The sequence below is a fragment of the Danaus plexippus genome, assembly GCF_018135715.1.
Source record: "Danaus plexippus chromosome 13 unlocalized genomic scaffold, MEX_DaPlex mxdp_15, whole genome shotgun sequence".
In the NCBI taxonomy this organism is placed as follows: domain Eukaryota; kingdom Metazoa; phylum Arthropoda; class Insecta; order Lepidoptera; family Nymphalidae; genus Danaus; species Danaus plexippus.
In genome coordinates, this window is record NW_026869849.1 from 2,183,336 (window position 1) to 2,207,634 (window position 24,299).

General features: G+C 33.5%; 2 protein-coding genes across 7 annotated transcripts in view; both read left to right on the plus strand.

The window, feature by feature from the left end:
- The window catches only part of LOC116769923 (inositol hexakisphosphate kinase 1), a 32,679-nt gene extending 11,451 nt beyond the window's left edge, over window positions 1-21,228 (plus strand). Inside the window, exons 1-8 of one of the 3 annotated variants that reach the window (XM_061527649.1) lie at window positions 867-1,007; window positions 10,863-11,027; window positions 15,840-15,966; window positions 17,542-17,665; window positions 18,031-18,107; window positions 18,432-18,607; window positions 18,812-19,023; window positions 19,202-21,228. In XM_061527649.1, coding sequence (XP_061383633.1) covers window positions 900-1,007; window positions 10,863-11,027; window positions 15,840-15,966; window positions 17,542-17,665; window positions 18,031-18,107; window positions 18,432-18,607; window positions 18,812-19,023; window positions 19,202-19,835 — 1,623 coding nt within the window. In that variant the 5' untranslated portion in view covers window positions 867-899 and the 3' untranslated portion in view covers window positions 19,836-21,228. Of the gene's footprint in view, window positions 1-866; window positions 1,008-2,051; window positions 2,367-10,862; window positions 11,028-15,839; window positions 15,967-17,541; window positions 17,666-18,030; window positions 18,108-18,431; window positions 18,608-18,811; window positions 19,024-19,201 lie in introns of those variants that run through there. The other 2 variants (XM_061527650.1, XM_061527651.1) reach the window with 2 other exon arrangements.
- A 142-nt stretch (window positions 21,229-21,370) lies between these two features.
- Window positions 21,371-24,284, plus strand: LOC116770298 (uncharacterized). Of its 4 annotated transcripts, none has more exons than XM_032661713.2 (10): window positions 21,371-21,603; window positions 21,672-21,798; window positions 21,866-22,415; window positions 22,500-22,559; window positions 22,628-22,963; window positions 23,269-23,487; window positions 23,550-23,675; window positions 23,742-23,871; window positions 23,947-24,048; window positions 24,110-24,284. In XM_032661713.2, exons 1-10 carry the CDS (start codon window positions 21,507-21,509, stop codon window positions 24,259-24,261), a joined length of 1,899 nt encoding a protein of 632 aa, XP_032517604.2. In that variant the 5' UTR covers window positions 21,371-21,506; the 3' UTR covers window positions 24,262-24,284. The 4 variants fall into 4 exon arrangements, with proteins under 4 accessions (XP_032517604.2, XP_061383817.1, XP_032517606.2 ...); XM_061527833.1 differs by having other exon boundaries at window positions 23,550-23,669; XM_032661715.2 differs by lacking the exon at window positions 23,269-23,487.
- Window positions 24,285-24,299: the final 15 nt, after the last annotated feature.

Consider the following 24,299-nt stretch of genomic DNA (forward strand, 5'->3'; position numbering starts at 1 on the left):
GCATTGTACGCGCAGGCTTAGTTTTAATTAGTGTACGATTAAATTGTTGGCTATCTGCCAAATTTGAACGGGAATTCAGGGACAGACACAGGTTTGTCATCTTTTAGGTATTCGTTATAGAGATGTGTAAATTCTGTATACAGATGACTTCACTGTGAAAGCAGTTACGGTCGGCTTTCAAAACGTTTTAAGGTAGCTTATGAAATTGTTAAAGCTCATAGCTCGTAAAAACAGACAGAGCATCGCCTATATATAAAGCATAATCTAGTATCACCGATATATAATATATTTATTTTCAAAGTATGAGGTCATGTAACGTGGCACGCGTTCTTAGATTTAATTTTTCTACGTAATATGAAGGCTTATAATTGTTTTGATTACACGAATTATCAATCACACACAAAGAATTTTATCAATATATTTTTACGAAATTAAATTTGATAATATTCTAAGCTTACAACACTATTTACGTAATTTATTGCTAATATTTCTTTAAATGAAACTCTCACGATGAATATTTTAGATGTATGTATATAGAAATTTAAACGAACGAATAAAGTATATGGATAGAATTATGTTGAAAATCAGCGGAATATAACCTTGACAAACAAGCGACTATTCATATGAGAATCAATGTATCTTTCAAATAACACCTTATACGGCTCTATTAATAGTGAGCTAAATACCGCTAATAAATGACACAAATCGTCTCCAACGATAACATTCATATAATCTCAACATTTTCCGTAACGTAAATCAATCCGGTTTTAACCAAACAAAACGGTATTATGGTATCATATTTGACAGAATGCTTTCGGATTACTGAGAAATTATCTTATCATTGGTCGCGAGGAATAACAATCGTCGGTCGGCTTCGCGTTCATTCAGTACAAAGCAAGATGCTCTCAGGTGCTAGACGTTTGTCTGCCGAGACCTTCACAACCAACAGCTATCAGAACGAAACGTTTGAGTATAACTCGAAGGATCTATCAACGTCTCTCGCTGAGGTTTGTTTACAATGTCCTATTTTTTACCGCCATTTTTCCTTTTAATTTTTTTTTTATTTTCGCCACCCTCAGGTCCAACTCATTCAGGTTAATCATGTTAATGAGACAGGTTATATATTTATAACCGCCTATCAAATAAGCTGTCAATTGAATCTAATCGATACTAACGTTGATTTTTTTTTATCATTAAATTAATTCCATGGTAAGATCCACTTATGATAATGTTTTTAAAATATTTTGAACTGTCATTAATATAAACAATATTTTTATATTAAATGAGGTGATAGATAAACTGATTGTGTTATCTCCGTTAATATAAAACTTAAAAAAATATATATAGTTTTGTTTTTATGCAAATCATCCTTAGAATGGATACAGTTATGAAATTGAGATTTCTCTCCGATAGTATAATTCAGTTTCTACTTTGAATTTCTTGTAAGTAGTCTTACTTAGTTCATTTGTTGCTACTGTAACAATCGTTTTTACTAAACGTCATCTTGGTAATAAAAAAATATGATTATTTATTAACATTACATACTTATTAGTAATTTTATAACTAACTATTTACACGTGTAGTGCATGTACAGTGGTTCACGTTGTTTATTTATTCATCTGTTATATAAAATGGTTCATTGTACACAATGAAATGATGGTGCTTATATAACACCGGACTGGCCACAAATTGCTTTAGTTCGTCCATCCGTCTTTCAAGTCTTAATTGGTTATCGTCCACTGTTGTGCAATCATTGAATGATATAATTGTCGTTATCTCGTATATTATATTATATATATATATATATATTTGTATATATATTATTAATGCTGTAATTATAGCTTAGTGTAATATCAATGCTAAGGATAATCGGGGGTCATTGAGTTCGTTAACGTCATTCAAATAACAGGTATAGCCCGGGTAGTTGAGACAATGATGGTCGCTCTGCCCCGGCGAAGTGTATCTATGTGTGCGTTTGTATCATTATACAACACACGCACACAGATTTACACACACACAGCTGCACAACCTAACATTGATTCGTGGTCCGCGAGTGGTCTCAGTCACTAGTGCGCAACGCCAGCGATAACAACTCCCCGAGCGCTTCGCGTTAATTTCATCATATCTTTCTTTTATTTGATCTTTATATGCTATCCATAGGAAGGGATATGTATTGAAAAGTTTCAAGAGCATAGTTTGTGTGGTCGTATACGTGGAATCAGTTTAACAATAAGGGCAGGCAGTTTTGTCTGGGTTGAGTAATCTGTTACGGTGGTTGTGCTTTTGATAGAAACGGACTATTTGGTCGAGAACGTGTTCCAGTTTAGGATTTCACCACGAGCGGGCTCAAGGAAGTCTATAGTCAAGTATGTTTTGATGGCATTGTGTCATACTGTATATTGTTGTAGCTTGACATTTATTATCCGTATTGAGTTTATGAGATATGTATATATATTTTTTGTAATATTTCATAAATTCCTTACATCCAACCACCACGTCACGACCCGCTGGCTGTATGCTTCTTATCTGTACGCTTTTTATGTTTAATTGGAATTTCAAATCACTATAAAGTGGTAAACGTGTATGTTTTATTTACTAGCGATGTTGGCGTTGCCAAACTAGTTTTTATTTATTTCATATACAAAAAAAGCTTTTTAATACAACAAACATTTTGCTATGCCTTATGAGATAAAAAAAACCTACTTAGATCAACCTACATCTGTAGTAAGAGAGTTTTCTTAAACAGAATGCCATTGATGTTGTTGAATAAACTAAAAACCTCGAAACGGTCGGTGTTAACGTCTGTCGTGCAAACCCGTAGTAGGCCTACTGACTAATGTTGGTACCGACTACCGCGTTATCATTGTGAGTAAACATTGTGTGTGTATCGTTCTAGTTGAGGCGTAAAATTTAAAAGTTTACGTGATATATACGATACGATCAAGGTCACGTTTTACGTATATTTGTCAGACGATTTGCGAATTAAACGTGAACGTGGCTCGTTTGTATCAAAGAAACGATCGGTCTACTAGGTATCGTTCTGATATTGCGATTATGGCAATTAAATAGCCATTTTCCTTATACTATTTTAATATTTTATATCCTGATATGTAGTTTTTTTATTAATTATTTTTCATGTTAGCCACGTAATCTGTCGTTTGAGCGTAATACATTAACATTTTCATACTTGACAATAATTTTGCATGATATACTATGGACTCTAGTTTATTGTACACAAAACTAAAGCACCTTAGACCTTTAAATCATCAATGTGACTTCGAATAGTTGTTCCGAGTTAAATAAACAACAATAGTATTTTATTTCATAATGATTATATAATGTTTTTAGTATGAAATTCGGATATTATTAAAAAAATGAACAAAGTTATGAATAATTTCTTATATCGTTATGGTTGGCAACAGTGAAAGTGGCGAAGAGGGCCTCACGGTACACCTCGGTACGCTGGTGTCGTAAGGCGCTACCATCCGTAGAAAGCTCTGTTGATTATTCTTACACATTGGACTATATATGGAAGACATTTAAAATGGATAAGAATATACGTTTATTTATAAACAGTATATCTACCTAAGGTTGCATAGTCACATGGTACATGGCATAAGATAGTAACACTTAAGGTTTACGAATATAATATTGAAAAATGTCCGTGTCTACATTTACATGCAATACTTGGTAGGATTAAGGAATACATAAAAATTGATTTATAAATATATTAGCCGTGTTATCAAGAGAGGGTTTCGAATTAGTAATAAAAAATTTAGATGATTTTAACCTGTTATAATATATGTATAAATATTTATAGTGAGTCCACTGCATCAATCTCTCTGCTTGTATGATATTGTAAAAGGAACATTTGGCTTCCATTTGTAGCTAGCACGTGCGTAACGAGTTTAAAGTATCACAGTGGCTTTCAAATATTGAGAATTTCATCTACATTAAGATCGTGCATTGGATATTAACGAGGCTGTGGTTTTAAGATTTTTTGTCATCATGTAAAGACAAAAATTAATACTTCATTATGTTTCATACTTGCGTAAAAGGCATACTAAGGCGGTATTAAATTTTAAATTTCGAACAAAATTTTTAATTTACGATCAGGAAACGGGAAATTGTTTAAAAAATAAATACTAAGGATACTTTAATACGGAAAGAGCTTGATAATTATATATATGATATACATTTATTTGGATCTCGATATATTTAGTAAAGCCAGTCAGTTGTCAGTTGGAAACCATATTGCATGCTCGTTGGTTATTCGAATAGCGGGCGCGTCCATTACATAATGGCGATGTTATGTAAGTTTTTTTTTTCTGTCATCAATTTGGCAGTCAACAGTTCAAGCTCAAGGTGATGATTTTCAATTCGATTAGCTGTATACGAGGCCGTGTATGTAAAAATAGATTTTATATTTAATCTCACTCATCAGCGAGCTGCCCTAGTCGTTTTGTTAATGTCGTGTGAAATGTTCTAACTTTCCTATATTATTTTGTTTCGGTTATTAATTATTTTTTTCAATGAATGGGGTGAGTCACTCAGTTGGCAATGGTCGCCATCCATTCAATTTGTAAAGGAAAAGTCTTGGAAAAAACAATAGTCCTAATGTATTCGGACATAGTTTATCAGATTAACTTTGACTCATTAATGTCGCTGTGAAATAATTTATAATGAAAATGAATCACGCTTCAGTGGAATTGTAGCTGATTTTCGCAAAATTTTCTATATATATATTTTTTTACAGACATTCTTAGGTGATTTTTTAAAATATTTATATTAGCCATTGGGACGTTGCACAATATTTTTAGTTTAAAAAAACTTGTATGCTAAAATTGACTTCCACAAGTACCATAATTATATATATTTTTTTATTATATTAAAAAAAATGTTTTTGGCTTATTCTTCTATTTTTGTGTAGAAATATTAAAGTTATGACTAAAAGAAAAAATTATGTACGTATATTTTAAATACAAAAAGATCGCAAGTTAAAACGTTGAATATAATCCCTCAAGGATCAATAATATATTAAGCTCGATCATAAATTTCTTCTAACTTTACGCAATTTATGAGCAAATCATATAAAGAGAGGAAAAGAATTAAAACTTTGTATGTGAGGATATACTTGTATTGACTTGTGGAATAGTCACGGGTATTTAGAATATGTTACGACTTCAGAACACGACTTAATATTATTGCAACGCTGTTATCACGTCTTGTTACGTATATAAAATAAAAAATAATACACCTATATAATAGCGAGATCTAAGACTTTTTATTATCTTGAACTACATACTCATTTAATATATATAATAGGCGGTTATAGGGGTACGTCGCAGTCTCCAGTATCCTGTACAGTCCGACCCCCTGATAATGTTAACCCACATACGTCACTAGTTCACCTATTTTCTCGGTATCGATTAAAATGCTCAAACTAAATTTTACAATAAACGTGTAGTTTTCTAACTGCGCTTATCTGTTGTGTGCGTATTACATCATTAGTGATAGTAAACTTAACAAACGTTTCCATTATAGTATAGTGCGCCGATCTATACTGCGTTCTAAATTTAAAATATTTAACCAAACGGATATGATGGCTATTATAATTGGCAGCTATATATACGTAGTTTTATTTCTATTAAACCATTATCTTTCGATAACTTATCAAAATAATCAGTTGTATATTCATTAATTATTCTATTTTTAAATTAAATTCGATGTTGTTTTATTTTTTTTTTTTTAAATATGTGTATATTTTTCTTGACTTTGAGGTATTTTTTTTTTATCATCAATAACATTTTTTTTATAAAAGGAATGTAAGTGTTATACCAAAATCTTTACTAATAACGGTGAAAGTGTGAATGAAGCTAAACATTATAAAGATATTTTGAAATAGTTATGGTTGGTTACCTAACAACGTTCGCGTCATTCGACATTTTGAATTGTATAGCTGTCCTTGATCCACTTGAACGTTTATATTTGTCTCTACTGGACAGTAGATAGCACCTTTTATAGAAACAACTGACATGAAATAATATATATTTTTTATATTAAATAAATATATGAACATTTTATGATCTGCCTACATATTTTTTTATATGGCAACATTTAGCTGTCAGAATTATGTCAATATTTCTTCTGGCTAGCTGTTTATTTTTAAAGTAATAAATTAAATATTCTATAAGCAAATGTTATAATATAAAGAGTTGTAACTATTATCGTGATACTGTTACGTTTGATCTTTAGCCAAAACGAAGTTATCTTGTGCAGTTTTTTTTAAACGCAATATTTATTAAAAGATTCATTAAATTTTATGACGAATTCCTAGAGATGTGTTGGCTGGCTAACGTTTTCAACCGACTCCTTTTATGCTAAGATAAGGAACACTTCTTTTAACCCGCTATTAGATTTAGCTTAACTCGTTTAATTAAAGTAAACTTAATTCGTATTCCTGGTACCAAACTGGATACGGATTTAGTTATGTTATTGAAGTGATTGGACATAATTAGATTCGGTCACTGGGTTGTTGTAAATATTATGGATAAAAAACATATTGGAAGGTGTTAACAGGTGTATTACAAATACATATATATGTATATTTCGTTAAGTAATATAAAGTTTAAGTGTTATCGTTAGTAAGCAGTCGGCTTTTTAGTTTGTTTTTTTTTTTATGATATTTTTTTGTTATCTATTCTCTATTGACAAAGCAACCGTACTATAACCGCTTGGGCAACCATGTGTTACGATTGAATGTAATATTTACGTGTTTTTTTTTTAACTTCAATATTTCGTCAATATAACTGCTTTTTGTATTACAGAATACAGTATATAGTATATACTGCTATCGTTAGGTACGTATATAATAAGTGTTTATACGACTTATCATTAAATGATTCCTTTGTTTCGCTATCACTGTATTATGTTTGTTTATCGTGCCAGCTCGATATCTGTCTGCCCACTATTAAGTGCTAGTTATACAGTTCTGATGTATATATAGTTATGATATATCCCAATAATTTTAACCAAACAATCAAGTAACAAGTACACCTGTTTACAGTCATCTTAAGATACCGTAGGTAATAAATATTTAAGAAAATATACGACTATACTAAATTAAATAATTTTATTATAAAAAATTTATTCGATATTAAAGATGTTTTTTTTTTGACATCTTGAAAGTGATAAATTTAAGTAGGTATATTCATTGAATTAAGATTTACCGTTTGAGAGGGCGATGACCTTCAGGGGTTTGTTAGAAAACTATTATTATGATTATTAGATAATAATAATAAATCTACCGGTAGTAGAAGAGTATGAATCTACATAGACGTTTCGTTAAATGTTTTTCACATAGTATTTAATTGAGAAATTGTTAATGTTTTATCTGTAGTGTGACGATGCAAACTTGTACTAAACATATACATTAAAAAAAAAATCCTCATACAATATTTTAATCTAGTTATTAATTTTAAAATGCAAGTTATATATACGACTTTCTTCGTAAAATGATTTCTATGTATTTTGTTATCGGGAGGGCTTTGTCCAATTAGTTCCAAATAAATTAAGGAAAGATTATCTCTATAAAAATAATATGTACCTCTAGAAAATTCATTATATGTTATTTCAAATTTGTATCAAATCTTTCAATTATATAATTATTATATAATATTTTTTCAAGCGATGAAAAGTTTTTTTTTTCTAACTCTTATTTATATTCAGTATTTAAGAAAAAAAAATTAGGGCAACATGAAATTAATGACTTTGAAATGATCAATAATATGTTACGTTTGTAGTAAGTGATAACAAAGTCGAAACCGACTCAGGATAAACCGGCCGCGTCAATGATAACGTTCGAGTTGTTTCCTTCAAATTATTATTTAATATAAATATTATGTTTTTTGATATGATTTAATCTGTTAGAGCAGTGTAAATAAATGTTAATAAATATTTTCAAATCGTATAATACTTTATTGTAGGTATTTTCAAGATGTTTGTGAAAGCTGCTTATCTTTTTTTCTTACTTTCAATTCAAAACAACTGGCTCATATTATTTTTTTATTAACAGTATGTTGTGAAAGAGGTTGTATGTAAACTAAGTTGAATAACGTAAATCTTGGACTGTATAAGTTAAATATTTTTATGCAATGTTTGTTATTATATCTTTTACAGATTCTTTATTTAAAAAAAATATATTTTATTTTATTTAAAAACATGCGAAGTGTCGTTCTTTTTTTTTTGTATTTGTATTGTATATTATGAATTTGGAACAGACGTCGTTGTTTTTTTAAACTACAGTAACCTTGTAAGTTGCTTTTAATAATATTGTTATTGGCAGTGATAATTCATTTTATAATCTATTCTTAATTTACCCGCGTTCCGTGACGTCAGATCGCGTGGTGGTTTTTGGTTTGAGAGCAAGTATAGTGAGAGCTTAGGGGCGGGGCCTCGCGTCACGTAAATAAATCTTGGGCTCGGATGCTGGGTTCGGTTCTAATTTGGTGACGCCGCTCTCCGGTCGGATATTGCCAGTGGTCTACGTAATATTAGCGTCCATCGATACGTCATCAATAGCCGATGTTATGTATGTAGGTAACGTCAATAACTATTTGCGTGTACATATTTATTTCAATAACCCCACTGTACTTGTTCTCATTATAGACATTTAAATATAGTTCTGTTAGTATTTTTGTCTCTTGTTTACATAGGCAGTGTGCTTATTTTGATTCTACGTCTCTGGCGTTGGATTTCTCTTCCTTGAGTGTATACGAGTCGCTTTCACCGCGCGTTTTAACTATATAATATGACTTTGATCGGTATACGTTTATTTAAAAATGTGATGTGTTTCGTTGGATTACAGATTTGTAACCAGTTTCCTTTGTACCCTGAGATTGTTTATTGGAGGACGCGACGCTTGTATAAATCCATGTTCAGTAGATGCGTTATTATATGTTAATACATTACTAGCGGGCATGCGTGTATGGAGAGTATCTTTTTGTTTCATGGGTCACCAACCAGCCGGTGTAGTTCCATGACCTGGCACACGAACACAACTCCTTCGGAGATGAATCTTTTACCTTTTACTTTGTACACCGGCTGAGCTTTGACGGGTTTGTTGACTCGCATATACGGCTCGACTATATCTTTTATTTTTCCCTTTAATTTCTGCTTGATATTTTTAGTTTTGATTTGTTTTTTATTCTTATATCTATATACAAAAATATTTATAATTTTGCTACTCTTCGTGTTTTACATCTATCAGTTTTCTTAAACTAAAGAAATAGTCTTGAAGACAATGCATCCATATTTTAATTATATATAAATCTTGTCTTACGAAAAATCTATTTCCCATATATAAATGAAAATTTAACTTTAATCTGTTAACCTCAATATGAATATGTTTCTACTACTTGACATACAATTTATGATTACCCAATTTGTAACTCTTTGACTGTGAACCTAATCTAATCTAAACACGCTGTATATATGTATGTGTATATACATGTATATTTCAAAGCATCCATAAGGTTGCCATATTGAATTAACGACGAAAGCGCGCGCAGCCCTTGCATCAGATTGATTTTTAAAACGTTTTCCTCAACGTGCCTTCGCATCTAACAGCCAGTAAATCTATATTATTTCTGCCATATAATAACTCTTTAGTGTTTTTTCTTTTGATTCTAGATTTTGATGACGTCATAGTCCTTTTCTCTCGCACAACACCAACCGCAATGTGTGTTATTTGGTCAAGTGTCATATATGTTATAATTATTGATTTAAGTTTAATCATCTCGTACTAAATTGATAAATACTATTGGCGCCGGAACATTATGTTTATGTACAAACAAACAGGCTAGAATTATATTGATAACAGATGAATTGTTTTGTTACAAAGTACAAACTACAAGCTACGTCAGCCTTAGGAAATGCAATCCGTATAAGGAAATGACGTAATACTCGAGAAACGTCTTAGTATATACGAAGTATTAGTTAGAATTACTCTTAATTTGGATGTACGGTTGGTAGTTTGAATGAATTTTAGAGATGCTCCGTAACTGCATCAATCAGACTTGTGGTAGACGACACACGGCGACAAAAACCGGCTGCTGCAGGCCAACTTCATTGGAACCGGTTATTGAAACAGTTAAAATCATTGTATGTTTTATGGAATAACACCACGGACGTTGTAGCTGGCCTGTTTTAGTGCAGATAAAAAAAAAATGTAAATAAAGTGAAACTCAATTTTCAAAATGTACAGTTCAATGTTATACAAATTTTGTTTTTTTTTTAAATCAGCGCTGGCGACTTATGTCATATCCGTTACGTTAGCATGCTATTTATTTTGATGATGTCACTATAATTACTTGTTTTATAATCGCGATAAAAAACCAATGACCATAGCTTTATTAGTCGAGCAGTTTTTTTATCGTTTTAATCTCAAGTTGTGTGACGTCATCCCGTCCAGAAGATTTATGCCGCCGTTTCGAGATACGGCATGGCCGGTGATTTATCAGTTGTCTAATATCTGATTGTGTTTGTCTGTTACGGTAGGGCGCGGTTGGACAATCGCCCGAAGACTGAAGGTGGTCTTGGAGCAATAGGCATTTTATTATTAGGTCTTCCTACATTCAGTTCATTTGGGTTCCGTCCACATAATGTTAGGTAGAAGTTTTAGGACGTCAATTTCATTACCTTAAACGTCAGGGTTTATAATATTTAATTTTACATATTTCAAACTTATTATTTCGTTTACAAGATTTTGAGAATCAAAGCTGTTTCGAACAAGTAGTTTTCTTGAAATGATAGTTGAAATTTGTTGATGCTTGAATTATTCTAAAAGCAGTTGTTTGTTAAAGGTGGACAGTGGCGGCGGTGGCTCGGCCGAAGTAATGGTGTACTCTCTCGGCTGGGGCATGGGGGAGCCGGAGCGGCGAGGGGCTGAGCGCAAGCGGGCCCAGCCGGCGCATACGCTCTCACCCGACGACGGCCACGAGGTGGACGTACTGCCTCTACACAATCAGGTAAATGTTTGACCCGCTCTATATGGCGATTCATTTGACCAATCTGCCATAATCCATAATTCTGGCCACATGAGCTTCATTTTCCACATGCTTGATCATTTTCAAAGACTTACTGAACACGTACTGAACTGAACACCTATTTGAACTATAAATATTGTACGGTAAGTTTAATAACAGTCACTCCCGGCTCAACATTGTCTTGTTTGTCATTAATTTGGTCATAGTCTTCCTATCATAGCATAATAACAGTGTTGCTAGTTTATTATTTATCTGATGTATTTTTATTAATGGAACTTTGTCTATGAAATGGACAAGTCACTTAAATAATATGTGAACTTCCAAGACAACGGTCCTTTCGATTATATTTTATAACATAAATTTATTAGCACAATGAGATTGTTACGTAGATTCAACTTCTGCTAGTCTATGGACTTGAAACGGTAAAAAACTGCATATATTTACTTGGACTCTCGTACTCACTGATAGTTATTGTTGCGATTTCAAAGAACCGAAAGTAAAATTAACATTTTTGTATTCGCAAATAATTTAAACTTTATATAGATAAATCCTTAATATTTTTGTCTCGTCGAATACATTGGATTGATTAAATACAAAAGGTCCTCTCTAATATAAATCACCATTTTGACCGAACCTCATAAGGCCTTGCATTTCACGTACAGAGTTATCACCATTTAAACCATGAAAAAGTAATTTAAACATAACATTTCTGTGCACGTAGATAGTAAGTTTGTAGTTCGTATTTATTATGTGAGTTTGCAATCATAAAATTCATTGAGAGCTCTTGGAAAAATTTACCTATACAGTTCACATGAAGCAAATTCAAAAATACGAGTATAATATGTTAAAACGATCCGAGCTTGTGTATTGAAATTAAAATTTCATCGCGTCCACTTCCAGATGGTCTACCTCTATTTATGTCTTATTGATTTTGCGAGCTAAATATAGTTTGGACGTTTTTATGTAATGTAACCTACACTGGGGAGGTATATTCGATGGAAATACGTAAAATAAAAATTATATACGGATTGTAATATTAATTATGTACATAAAACTTTTCACACTTATTTGGCACGGGTTTTTATTTTGTCTTAAAATTGTTGACTTGAAAATAAAAATAAGTTTACTAATACTCCTCTCACTTGCTGCTAATTTCAGTTGCAAAATTGGTGATTTTAATTTCGATATCATTTAAAAGATTTTCACTTATTGTTTTGGAATTCCATACGTTCCTTTCACATTTAAAATCTTAGATATTAAATATTGTATTAAAGATTCGTGTATACGTTTCGTCATCTCAATCACGATATTTCATATCACATCTGATGACTGGATTTTCAAACGTCTTAAGTACGTACATGCATTATTTATACAGTTTCATTTACTTGGTATGTCAAGGAAATGTACTTTCAATGATCGGTCGGGTGATGTTAAAGTAATACCAGTTCGGTGTTTCCTTTGTTCGCAACATAGAACTTTGTTATTGCTTTGTTAGCGATTGCATTTTGAAATGACGTTGTATTTGTAACCGGCGTCAGATAGATATACAGCATCGAGGATACGTGATACGATCGGAATATTAAGAGAGTGGAATTGCGTTTTAGATATACGTATTGCGTATATTTATTCTTCGTTTGTCATTGTTATTTAATTAAAGCAAGCTCATGTAGATATAATGAATTTTAATGTGTAAGTTAAACGTTTATTAACACTTATAATTAACTGGCAGCTGTTCAAATGTAATGACGAGCATGTTAACGTTTTTAACCCGCTGGCTATGATGTTATTGATGAACAGAAAATTGTATTTTAATACCTCAAGGTCCTCGAAATATTTATAATGTACTCCGTAGATTATGTTCTGAGTAGCATATTGTATACTCTATCTTATCTAGATGCTTATAGTTTAGAAATAATATAGAAGATTATATATCAATAATTAAAAGCCTTAAATAAGTTGGACTAAAGATATATAAAGAACTTGTTATTTCTTAATTTAATTAATGTTTTGTATAAGATTAGATGAAATCGAAGTTGAAACGTGTTATTCGATAAGTATTTAGGTCTTTATACGTAATTTTAAGTTATAAATTTTTAATGGCTTATGCTAAAGGGGGCAACCGAGTAGACCGCCTACCTTATGAAGGTAGTAGCGTCGCCCATGGACATACACTGCATAGTTTGTGTGTTGCCACCCTTGATTAAGCAAGTGGGGGAGGAAAAAGTGGGGGAGGAAAAAGTGGGAAAGGGAAGGGGTAGGAAAAGGTGGGAATAGGGAAACGGCAACCGGCCATCACACATCGGACGAAACGCAGCCATTAAAGACTATTTCACGCCGTTCTTCTGTGAGAGGCTGGTACTTCCCCGGTCGAGCCAGCCCATCGAGCTGCAGTAACTTGACCACAGCTTGGCTCTACCACCTAAATAAGTTGTAGATATACATATATTATAAGAATGTTATATAAATAGGTAATGACTGTTAATATTAATTTGAAATTCAAATTTCTATACCTCTTGTATTAACATACGTGTTGGAACTGTAACACTTGCGGTTTCTAATGTACGTTAAAATATTTACTAGCAGACAAGTTATTTGGCACAATTTCCTGCGTGGTTGTAGAGCGTTTATCAACATCCTCTTATAATTTCTCGTGACAAATGTCAAATTTTATATCCGTTTATGTTCCAATTTTCCATGACTATAAGTACTACATCTGAAGTCATGGAAAATTCCAGCTAAATTACAGTTTATAACGATTCCACCTTACACACACTGAACAGCTCATAATATGTTAAAATATTATTATATACAAAATATTAAAATCATTTTTAACGTCAAATTTTTATATTTACTACAATAAGGTGTTTGTTGAAATATATATTTTTTTCTAATTTAGCAATTAATTTGAAAACTTTTCCACCGTTACAATATGAATAATCTATGTAAATATATTTACAAAAACAAAGTTCCAATACACCTTTCTCCTGTAGCATTTATAGAGTTGATAGGTCACAAAGACGAGTCGTGGTATTTAGTATTAAAAATCTAAACCTTTCACGATTTCGTGATTGACATTTGCGTAAACCAAATTATATTGCAAGCAAAATATTAATTTAATTCATATAACATTTAATGCTCTCTCTTTTAATTTTTCTTTTCGTTTGTCCTTTTTTTTTCTTTCTTTTATATTTATCTCGCGAGTCTTTTTGAATGTCAAGTTCTTAGCTCTTTGGATCTCTCTCGACGGATCCATTGTTTTCTTAAGTACCTGAGCTAAATTTTTTTCATTTTGCGAATTTTAAATATAACCGGTCGTGTTTCCGACGCTTGGTTATTTTGTATTGTTAAGTTACTCTCACGTGTATTAAGAAAAGAGCGATCCTTAGGTTCAAATATTGGACCTTAAACGTGATTAATGAAGTAGAAAAAACTTTTTTCTTATCATTATATATTATGCAATTTTCCAATATATTTTTGTTTCTTTTTTACTCGAAGTTTCGATTTTATCACCTCGGTCACTTCGGACATGATCTCGGTCACTTGAGATGAAAGTGTCTGTCCGTTAATCTGGTTGTTGTATATCCGAAAATAATAGTTTATTTTAAAGGTGATTGATGTCTATGAAAATTTTATTTATAGTTAATATATGTAGACTTCTGGTTTATTATTGATATTCAATATACATTTAGGCAGATAAACATGTATGAAACGCTGTAGTAAAGAACAATACGTAAAGAGTAATAGCTAAATATAATTACATTGAAAAATGTAAGAATACTCAAAAATAATATTTTTTTTTTGTTTCACTGACGTCACCGCTGGTTAATCATAATTTTTATAAATAATAATTAAAATCAAAAATTCATGGGATCAGTTATTATTTATATATATTAGGTACTTTTTAATTCTTTATACACAGATTTATATCCCCTGGTCTGTTTGTGATTTGACTATCTATTTTCAGAGAAAAATTTCTTTGCTACAAAATAAGTTAAACATTTTGTTGATGAAAGAGTAACACAATTTTTCATTAAACTTTAATTCGTGCATAAGAATTGTTCATAATATTGCTTCGTTAACCTGTGGTTATCGGTTAAATGCTGTGTTTTCAGTGCAAGGTTTATTTGTACATGATACATTTTATTATTATGAAAATACAAGGGTTATTGTAACGTAACGTAACAGCGTTAAAAATTATAAAATCATTAATTTCATATTAAAATATTCAGTACAAAAAAAAAAGTTCAATAGAATTTACCAGTTTAACAAATTTATATGAGTTTTTTTTAATCTGCGTCCTTCATTTTTATTCAAACAACGCTTCAAAAACTAAAGTAACTTATGAATTCTTTCTATTAAAGACTAAAAATTTACAACGATCATTCTCGAATTTTATTTACCGTAAATGTTCTGTGACGTGTTATTTTTGAACAGGCTGGTATTTCCGCGACCTACGTCTGTTATTCAATGGAACATCAAAACAACCTATTTGTGAAACCACTCTCGATTTGCCCAAAGTAAATCAAAACATACGCTAGTTTGAATGCGAATTATTCTAAATTTAAACAGTTGAAAGTTGCAGGTTTAAAATTGTTTTTTTTTTTTTCATATCTATGCAGATGGATTAAAGCTTAAATAATATACGGACAATCCAATGTTATCTGAGCCACTGAGAATTACTTTATCGCTTGTATATTTGTTTCCATTAATACTGCGGGCGATGTAAGGTCAATACACTCGGATGGTTCCTTAAATAATATAAAACGTTGTTGAATGTTGTTGTTGTTGAAACAGGTGGGCGGGCACACACGGCTGCTGGTCCTAAACGACAGCACGGTCATCAAGCCTCTCAACATACGTGAACTGCATTTCTACCAGAACATTCCGGAGGATATCCAGAACTTCGTACCAAGATACAAAGGTGAGTTTCCAATCTTATTCTGCCAGGCGTTTGCTTGCTTTTATTATATCGCTGTATGCATCATTATCATTGTTTTCATCGAACGTTTTTTTATTATTGTGTTTTTTTTTTTATAAATAAATCATTCATTGGATGTATAGTTTTAAATCATCGAGTTTTGTTTTTTTTTAATACATTTTTCCGAGCACTAAGGAAGTTATCGTTCTTTCTGTTACCCTTTTCATATATGACGTTGTTTTTATTGTTATATGAATGTTATATATTATTTTGTATCCGTATATTATTTTTTATTTATACATATTTATGAATGTTATGGCGCGTCACAAACTGGCTGCGTGTAGAAAATTTTCATGATGCTATCCACGCACTCGATGATGTATCGAAGCGTTAAGACCGGATTACGTGATGAAATGTTATTTTGGGTTAACTCTCCTTGCTGCTCAATGGTACTAGACGATCGGGACCGAATGACTCTATTGAGTGGTGTCAAGAGAGAGAGAGAGAGAGAGAGATAGAGAAATAAAGCCCGTATTGTATACAAACCCGCCGACCGCAATCACGTACATATCTATAATGAAAAGGAAATTGGATTAGGTCGAACATATAAATGTTGCCAGTAAAATGTACGAAAAAACTCACGGAAAACCAGGTCTTCCGTGTGTTTTGGCGTTTCATAATGTTACGATGAAAATTAACAGATGCGATAGTGAAATTATGCTGTTTAAATTTATTGAAAGTATTTGAAATCAATGGAATGTGATTATATATGTAGGTTGACAATAAGACAAACATCGTAACTTTCGAATAATACTAATGGATACAAAAGTAAATCTTGTAGGCACATAAAAATATGTCGCAAATTATGTAAGTATATGACTACGTGAAATTAGTTTAGTTTGTGGTATAGTAGGGCCGATAGCTCGCGGGCGGATGGCGGGTTTGAGGGCGAAGCGAGAGACAGGGGGTTTTCGGGTTCTGGGGTGAAGTGGTCGGGGGTCAGGAACACAATATTAGTTTCCTTGTTGTCGCAAGGGTTGCGGAACGGCGGCGAGCGGAGCGACGCCGGCGGCTGACCACACAACCGCCTCTAATAGCGCCCCTAGCGGTAATTTTATTATGGGTTTGTAAACCTTTACCTTAAACCTACATCCACAGCACATACACACATACAGATACTCACACACAAACACGCGTTATACATTCACTACAACTCCACACAAATAAACAAAGATTATTTATCATATATATATACACACACACACACATGACAAAGATATACAAACCCTTTTTGAAATTACGTATACTATATAATATCTCCACTGCATAAGTAAAAGCTGGCAACTTGCACAATAGTACCAACTTTGATATACAATATAACATTGTAGATAGTATCATTCACGATCAGAACAGAATATCCTCGTCAGTAAAGTTCAGACCGATCGCGTTTCATGTAATGTAAATTAGAAAGTGGTGAATGTCTATGAAAACTATTCATATAAATCACGAAGTTTGTCAACTCTCGTTAGTTGTAGTCTCAGTAGCCAGGAGGAGTGATGTGTCGGCCGTTTGTTGCAGGCGTGATGCAGGCCTCACACACCGGTGGCACCAAATTGGACAAGCGGTACTCTCCGTGTTTCCGTGACGAGAACGGCCGCAAGCAGTCCCTGGGCGGGAAGCGCAAGCGCGACGACGTTTTCAAGTGCGTATCATCGCTCGCTCGCTCGTGCCGTACACTCCTCGACACTTGTCATGTGTCCTTTATCATATTTCAGAAACTATGACGTAGCCACTAACTACGGACCGGCACCCGACGTCGCCATTTAAATCATATCATCGCAATACTTACATAACTATCCCAGTAAAGCGTGAGCGATGCACGACCCATTCACACGGCGAGCCGACGAATGACTTCCGTCGTGGAGTCGTGGTAATGATACAAGTTTGATTGCAATGTAACAGTATAAGAAAAAAAACAGATACCGCCATCTCTGTGTTTCATTAGCTCCGTAATGTCGACGCTGCCGGTCCACAAGCGGATGTTTTATAGTCCCTTCTCTTTTACAGATTCAAAGTGCACCGGAACGGGAACGCCTCCGAGGTGTTGAAGAGCATAGCGCACATGGACAATTCAAATAAGCAATGTCAGTAGCATTCAATTATTACTAATATTTTCAAAAAACTCTTGCGTTCTTTGATAATATGAAATTTGTCTCACTGGCCCTAAAGCACTATGACGGAATTCGAAAGCAATACATTCCTTCACTGCATTCAGAAGTACCCACAAACTTATTGATTACTAATATTCACTGGTCCCCAAATTTCTTATCGTGTCGGTTGCTGGTGATTCAGCCAGTGGAAAGATAGTTTTCTGAGGTTCTGTTCCCATGGATCTGCTCTGGCTCTCAACGTCAAGACATTCTACCATATTAGGCATTATATCACGATAGCAATCCATATCTTTACAGACTTCCTTATGATGGAGAACATAACGTCGTCATATCGAAAGCCGTGCGTGCTCGACCTGAAGATGGGCACCAGACAGCATGGAGACGACGCCAGCGCAGAGAAAAGAACCAAACAAATAGCAAAGTGTGCAGCTTCCACCTCAGCCACGCTGGGGGTCAGACTCTGTGGGATGCAGGTACTAGATCCTATATAAATGATCTACAATCATCCATTTGCTTTGCGGGAACTATATCATCCTACTATATCCACGAGTTACAAAACCTTTTTTCAGTTCTAGAAGTTTTGTTCCAAATCTTCTATAGCAGTTCAGATCTATATATATTTTTTTGCAATAGGGTTGTAGTAACTGAAGATTTCTAAGTTGTTTTGTTTGATGCAGGTGTATGTGGATGAAACGGGAGCTTGCGTCCGGAGGGATAAGTACTGGGGTCGGGCTTTGTCTGAGGGTGGGTTGCGAGAAGCTCTGCGGGATTTCTTTGCGGCAGGGGGAGGGGGAGGGCTCCGGGCGACCGTCGTCCGCCGAGTACTCAGAGACCTGGATGCTCTGCGGCGGGCCATCGCCAAACAGACCAGTTACCGCTTCTACTCGTGGTCAGTTATATTCCCATATGTGAAATGTAATTCCTCAATGCTCATTGTTCTGTAGAAAATGTAACACCTATCATTTGTGTTTTATGACAGTCACTTTGTCAAGGTCAATGAAGAAAAAATATGTAATGACTTCGTCTTTTCATGTTTAATTTTAATATAATTTTTTTTGTTTCTTCAGCTCCTTACTGATAGTGTACGAGGGAGAAGTGTCCACCCCCGTAGAGGTGCCGGAGGAGGCCGTCGGCTGTGCATCCTCCGAATACGAGGGCGACGCCTCCGGTTCTTCGGAATCAGCTCCCTCGCCCGGACACTTTGACATGTCTACACTTCATGACGAAATCTCCAACGACGGCCGTGAGCCGTTCGTACCGCATTCAGAAGAAACAATGGGAGGCTACGAAGAGGGGGAGGTCAGTGGAACCACGGCGGCTGGCAGAGGAAGACCTCACGCACACCCGCCCAGTCCCGACTCAGCAGATAGCTGGATGGCGTATTCCTCCACCAGCAGTGAATCCTGGAGACACGAGGTCGAACACGAACGGGAAGCGGAACCGGAAGCGAGTGGTAAAAGACCACGCACTCGTCCCTCTCCCACCCCCTCCCCCGGCCCAAGCCCGCACGCCCCTCCACCCGAGGAACGCGTCGACATACGCATGATAGACTTTGCGCACACAGCGTTCGCCGGCGCGGCGGCCGAGTCCCCTCTGGCCACGGCGACCCCCCACCACGGGCCCGACTGCGGCTTCCTCACCGGCATAGACTCGTTGAAACGTCTCTTGACGGAGATCCTCCACCCGCAGCCCTACAGTTAATGAGACCGGCCGCGACCTCCGCCGGACGGGGGATATTGTTCCATTCTGTTTAAACCGTTCGACTGATAACGCTCCGCCGAGTGTGGTCCGGTCGGAACCTTCGGCTGTTGGCGTCGAGTGGACGAAACCAGGGTATTTTCGCTTCGCCCGCCGCCCCTAGGACGTAAGACTCGCTTGCCCCTCCCTCCTTCCCGAGTAACCGCTTAGCGGTAGTTTGCACTTAGTGAATGTTGGCGGTACAAAAATTTTCACTTTTATGATTAATAAAAACAAAAAAAATATTTAAATTTTAAAGGGACCCAGTAGTTTATCTAAAGTATATGAGTATTATTTCTAAGTTATCAACCTGTTTAATTAGATCGTTTTATTTTTTACGTAACTAATTGATATTCGACTCGGAAATTTTATTTTATTTTTCAAAAATTATGTAGACATTCCCCGATATTGCCTAGGTATTAATGTTTACTGCTTTACGTAAAGTAGTAATTGTTATAAATAAAACTACACTCGAGAAAAAAAATATCTGCATTTAGATTCATGTATTGTTCGTCTTTTAACTAATGTATAAATTCCACGAATCTGTCGTAAGCCCAGTAAAGATACCAAAGTGAATATAGTAGATATATTGTTGTATTGTGACCAATTGTTTTGAGATCACTCGAAATATTAGCCAATAAATATGTGTACCGCGTTGACGAGCAGTCAAATATATTTAATATATTTTAAAAATATGAATGTTATCAGTTACTAAATTTGAATATTAAATTGTCATCTTCGTATAAAATGAAACTATAGTAATGTTAAAACAATCAGTATTATTAAGATTTGTGTGTCAGGTCATGTTTGTATTGTTTTGATTTGATTGGTGACATGGTACTATTACGTTACCGTCGACAGGCCGAGTGAAGATGACACTAGTGTACAGTATAGTGGTATAATGACAAGGAAGGTGCAAATTTCGGCGTACACAAAGACAACGTGTGCGTCGCCTTAAATTAACAGACTAGATTTATTTATCATGTTCCTATTATCTATATGACGGTGCTTAAATCTACTCGAAGTAGATATTTTGGCGCGAAAGTGTCAAAATTAAACCGTGTGAGGAGCGATAGTAGGAACAGGTTAAAAAGATTGTTTGGTTTTGTCTATGGCACAGTGTAAACATTTAATAGGTGCGCGAATTAATGAATGTTTTTGACCTTAGAGTTAGCCAACATTCCTTCGTGCTGCATTCGATGTTTGTTTTTTACTTTTTTTTAATTAATGTGGGATAACTTTATAAAAAGTACCTGGTTTAATTAGGTTGCTAGGGTGTATTGTAAATTATCATTTATGTCTGTTATTTTAAATAACTGTATGACACTTATTTTGTTAATAAATTTTAGGTATTAAATTTTCTTTGTTTCATTTTAATTAGTACTATCTTAATGTAATAAAAAGTATTTTTACCGTAAATGTAGTTTTATTTATTTTAGCCAAAAACTTTAATATTTGCTAAAATGTAAAAAATAATTTTACTAAGATCAATTGTACAATATTGTTTTATACCTTTGCCTCTTAAAAGTTCCCGCCATTTTCATTACCTTTTTTAACGACTAATGAAAATTTTCAACCTTTTACTTTGAAAACATAAACAATATCGGTGTTATCCTTACAATCTTACTGATCATTATGAATGAATCAAACGATGTCCAGGCTTTAGAGAAAATATCTTCCGAAGTAGATGAATCTCAATTCAAAATAATTCTAACTAATCAGTGTATCAAGGGTGAGTTCGCATTACTTGTAATTTTTGTGAGCAGGTATATTAAAATAACTTATTTGTAATATCCGTAGCTCAAGAGTTTTTAGTTCATAAACTACGTAGGCAATCTGAACAAACTAGACAAATATGTAATTTTATAAGTAGCGGCAATTTGAAATTGGAAAGTGAAATAAGACTTGGGGAGCAAGAAATAAAAAAGTATTTTTAAAGTATTTAATGTAAAACTAACTTAGTATTTATAACTACATATGTAATTACATTTTAGCTTACGCAGTGCTCTTGAAACCATAAAATCCTCAAATGTTGAGTTAGAAAAAGAGCTATTGCTCATTAAGGAAGATAAAATTGATTTGATAGAAAGAGTCAATAACGGAATTAGAAAATATGAGGAACTTTGGCTCACGTCCAAACAAAAATATGACAATATACCATTTATTAAGAAGCAACAGCTCACTATTAATAGAAGGAAGAGCCTTGAGGATACTGTTGTTTGCCTTGATAATGAAATACAACATTTGAGGAGAGTATTTGAGGAAAGAAAGAAGGAATTGTCAAATATCGACAGACAACACGCCATATATATTGCTAGATACATGGTGGATGAACGACCAGATGTCTTACGCTGTCTCACACAGAAGGCAGAAGAAGTTAATAATTTAATGAATGAAATAAAAGACCTTCAGAATGAACAAAACTTCAATTTTCCAAAAACAAATTATTCTAAGGTCGCAGCAGCAGTTGATGCAAAAACTAATGATGAAACTGTCTCAGTTGAAAAGAAGCATTCAGATGATGATAATGAAGATGCAATGCTGGTCGGTGAATACAATTTACAATTAAATTGATTTATTAATCTTATCTTATACTAAATATCACTTATTTGTATGCATTATATTTAGTTACCAAAGCTGCAGCTTCAAAATATTGATTTAGACATGCTTATGGATAAATTGGAACAGGTATTTAAAAATTATGTGCATACATTTTGCCTAATAATACAATAATAAACATAACTATCTGCTAACAGGTCAAGAAAGCTGATGGTATGTTAATTAAAAGAGCTGATTCTATTACAATACAAATTCAAGAACAACCACATAAATATGGACAAGAAAATATGAATAATATATATGTGTCTTCATATTTTAAAAATATCAATGATGTTAAGGAGGTAGAGGAAAAAGTTCAATCTCAGACATTCAATTATACAGACAAAAAGTTGATTCACATTCTAGAAGATATACAATTGCATAAGAAAGATTCTTATAACATATTTTCAAAGTTAAATCCAAATGAATTACGCATTGTTGATGTTATACCAGCAAGCATTGACATAAATAATAGTAATCAATCACCAGAAAAGGTTTGTAGAAGCACACTCTGTGGTGTTACTTGCTTGTATTAAAATTTTCTTAATAATTTATGTACCCTATAGCTTGATAAAGGGGCTGGAACAGAGGTTACTAAAGAAATTGACTTAACAAATAAGGATTCATCTAACATCATAATACCTCCTTCACAATTTCTAGATTTGTCTCAGGTTTTTTGTTTATTAACTACTATTTTATAGACTTTTCTTATAGATAATAATATTTATGTACTCATTTCATCTCAACTTATTAATATAGACTTGTGTATGCTACTTCATAAGTATTACAATTTTCTTAGAACTCTCAAGAGAAAAAAGTAAAATTCAGTACAGTTGTGTCCGTTCAAGAGGTTGAGAATATGAATAAATCGCAGGAATATGCTGTTGAAGAAAATATTAAAACTGAACTAAACACAAGTGTTGCCAGTGAAAATAGTTACCAGATAATTAAAGAAAATATCTTCAAGAAGCACAACATAGCTTTGTCACCTGAATTTATATATTCAAAAAATCCTAAAGTATGTAGATGCGAAATACTTCCCGTTGCGACTAAATGTAGATTTCACAAATATACTTTCAGATATCTGATAAAAAAACAAAGTTTTGTGATGGAGATGATATGTCGGATAAGCCAACTCAAATTAAGGATGTGTGTGGTCAGAATATGAATACTGAAGTGGAAGTCGGAGCTAGTATTGATGTTGTGGTAATAATATGAAATTAACATTTGTACTTTGATTTATAATAACCAAAAAAAAACTATATATTTTAGAGTAAACAGGAACAAACTGTTGCCGGTTTTCTATTCACACATGGTCCGAAAGGTATACCTGACTCACTGGATGTTTCAATGGCTTCCACTTGCGTTGAAGATGTAGACAATGAATTTCCTCATTGTTTTGGTGATTAGACAGTTCCAAACAAAACAGGTTATAATGGGAATATTGGTTTTTAATTTTTTTATATTTTTTTTTTAGATTCCAGCTTACTTTTGTCACCAAAGGCCGATTTAAAAGTGCCAGAGAACATTGTTAATAATACTGGTACTCTATCGCAGGAAGTGCCAAACTTCTTATCAGGTATGATTCAATAGAAAGATAACATCAAATTTTCTTTATTAATGTAATCTTATATTTGCAGGATTTAAAAAAGTGGGGTTGTCTTTTTTTGGACATTCTTCTGAGAATAATTCAGACACAAATAATAAGTTACCTAATGCTAATAATTTTAATTTTTCTTTTGTTAACACTGAAAAGAGGAATAGGGGCGGATTTTTCAACATGTTTAATTAAATATTCTTCTCTTTCTATATTTCCTTTCTTTGCTTACA

Bases quoted from the DNA above. Each gene is read 5' to 3' on its own strand.
- LOC116770298 (XM_032661713.2), top strand. From the start codon at position 21,507: ATGAATGAATCAAACGATGTCCAGGCTTTAGAGAAAATATCTTCCGAA. The intron at 21,604-21,671 runs GTGAGTTCGCAT...TAATATCCGTAG, and splicing joins AACTAATCAGTGTATCAAGG to CTCAAGAGTTTTTAGTTCAT. The intron at 22,416-22,499 runs GTCGGTGAATAC...CATTATATTTAG, and splicing joins ATAATGAAGATGCAATGCTG to TTACCAAAGCTGCAGCTTCA.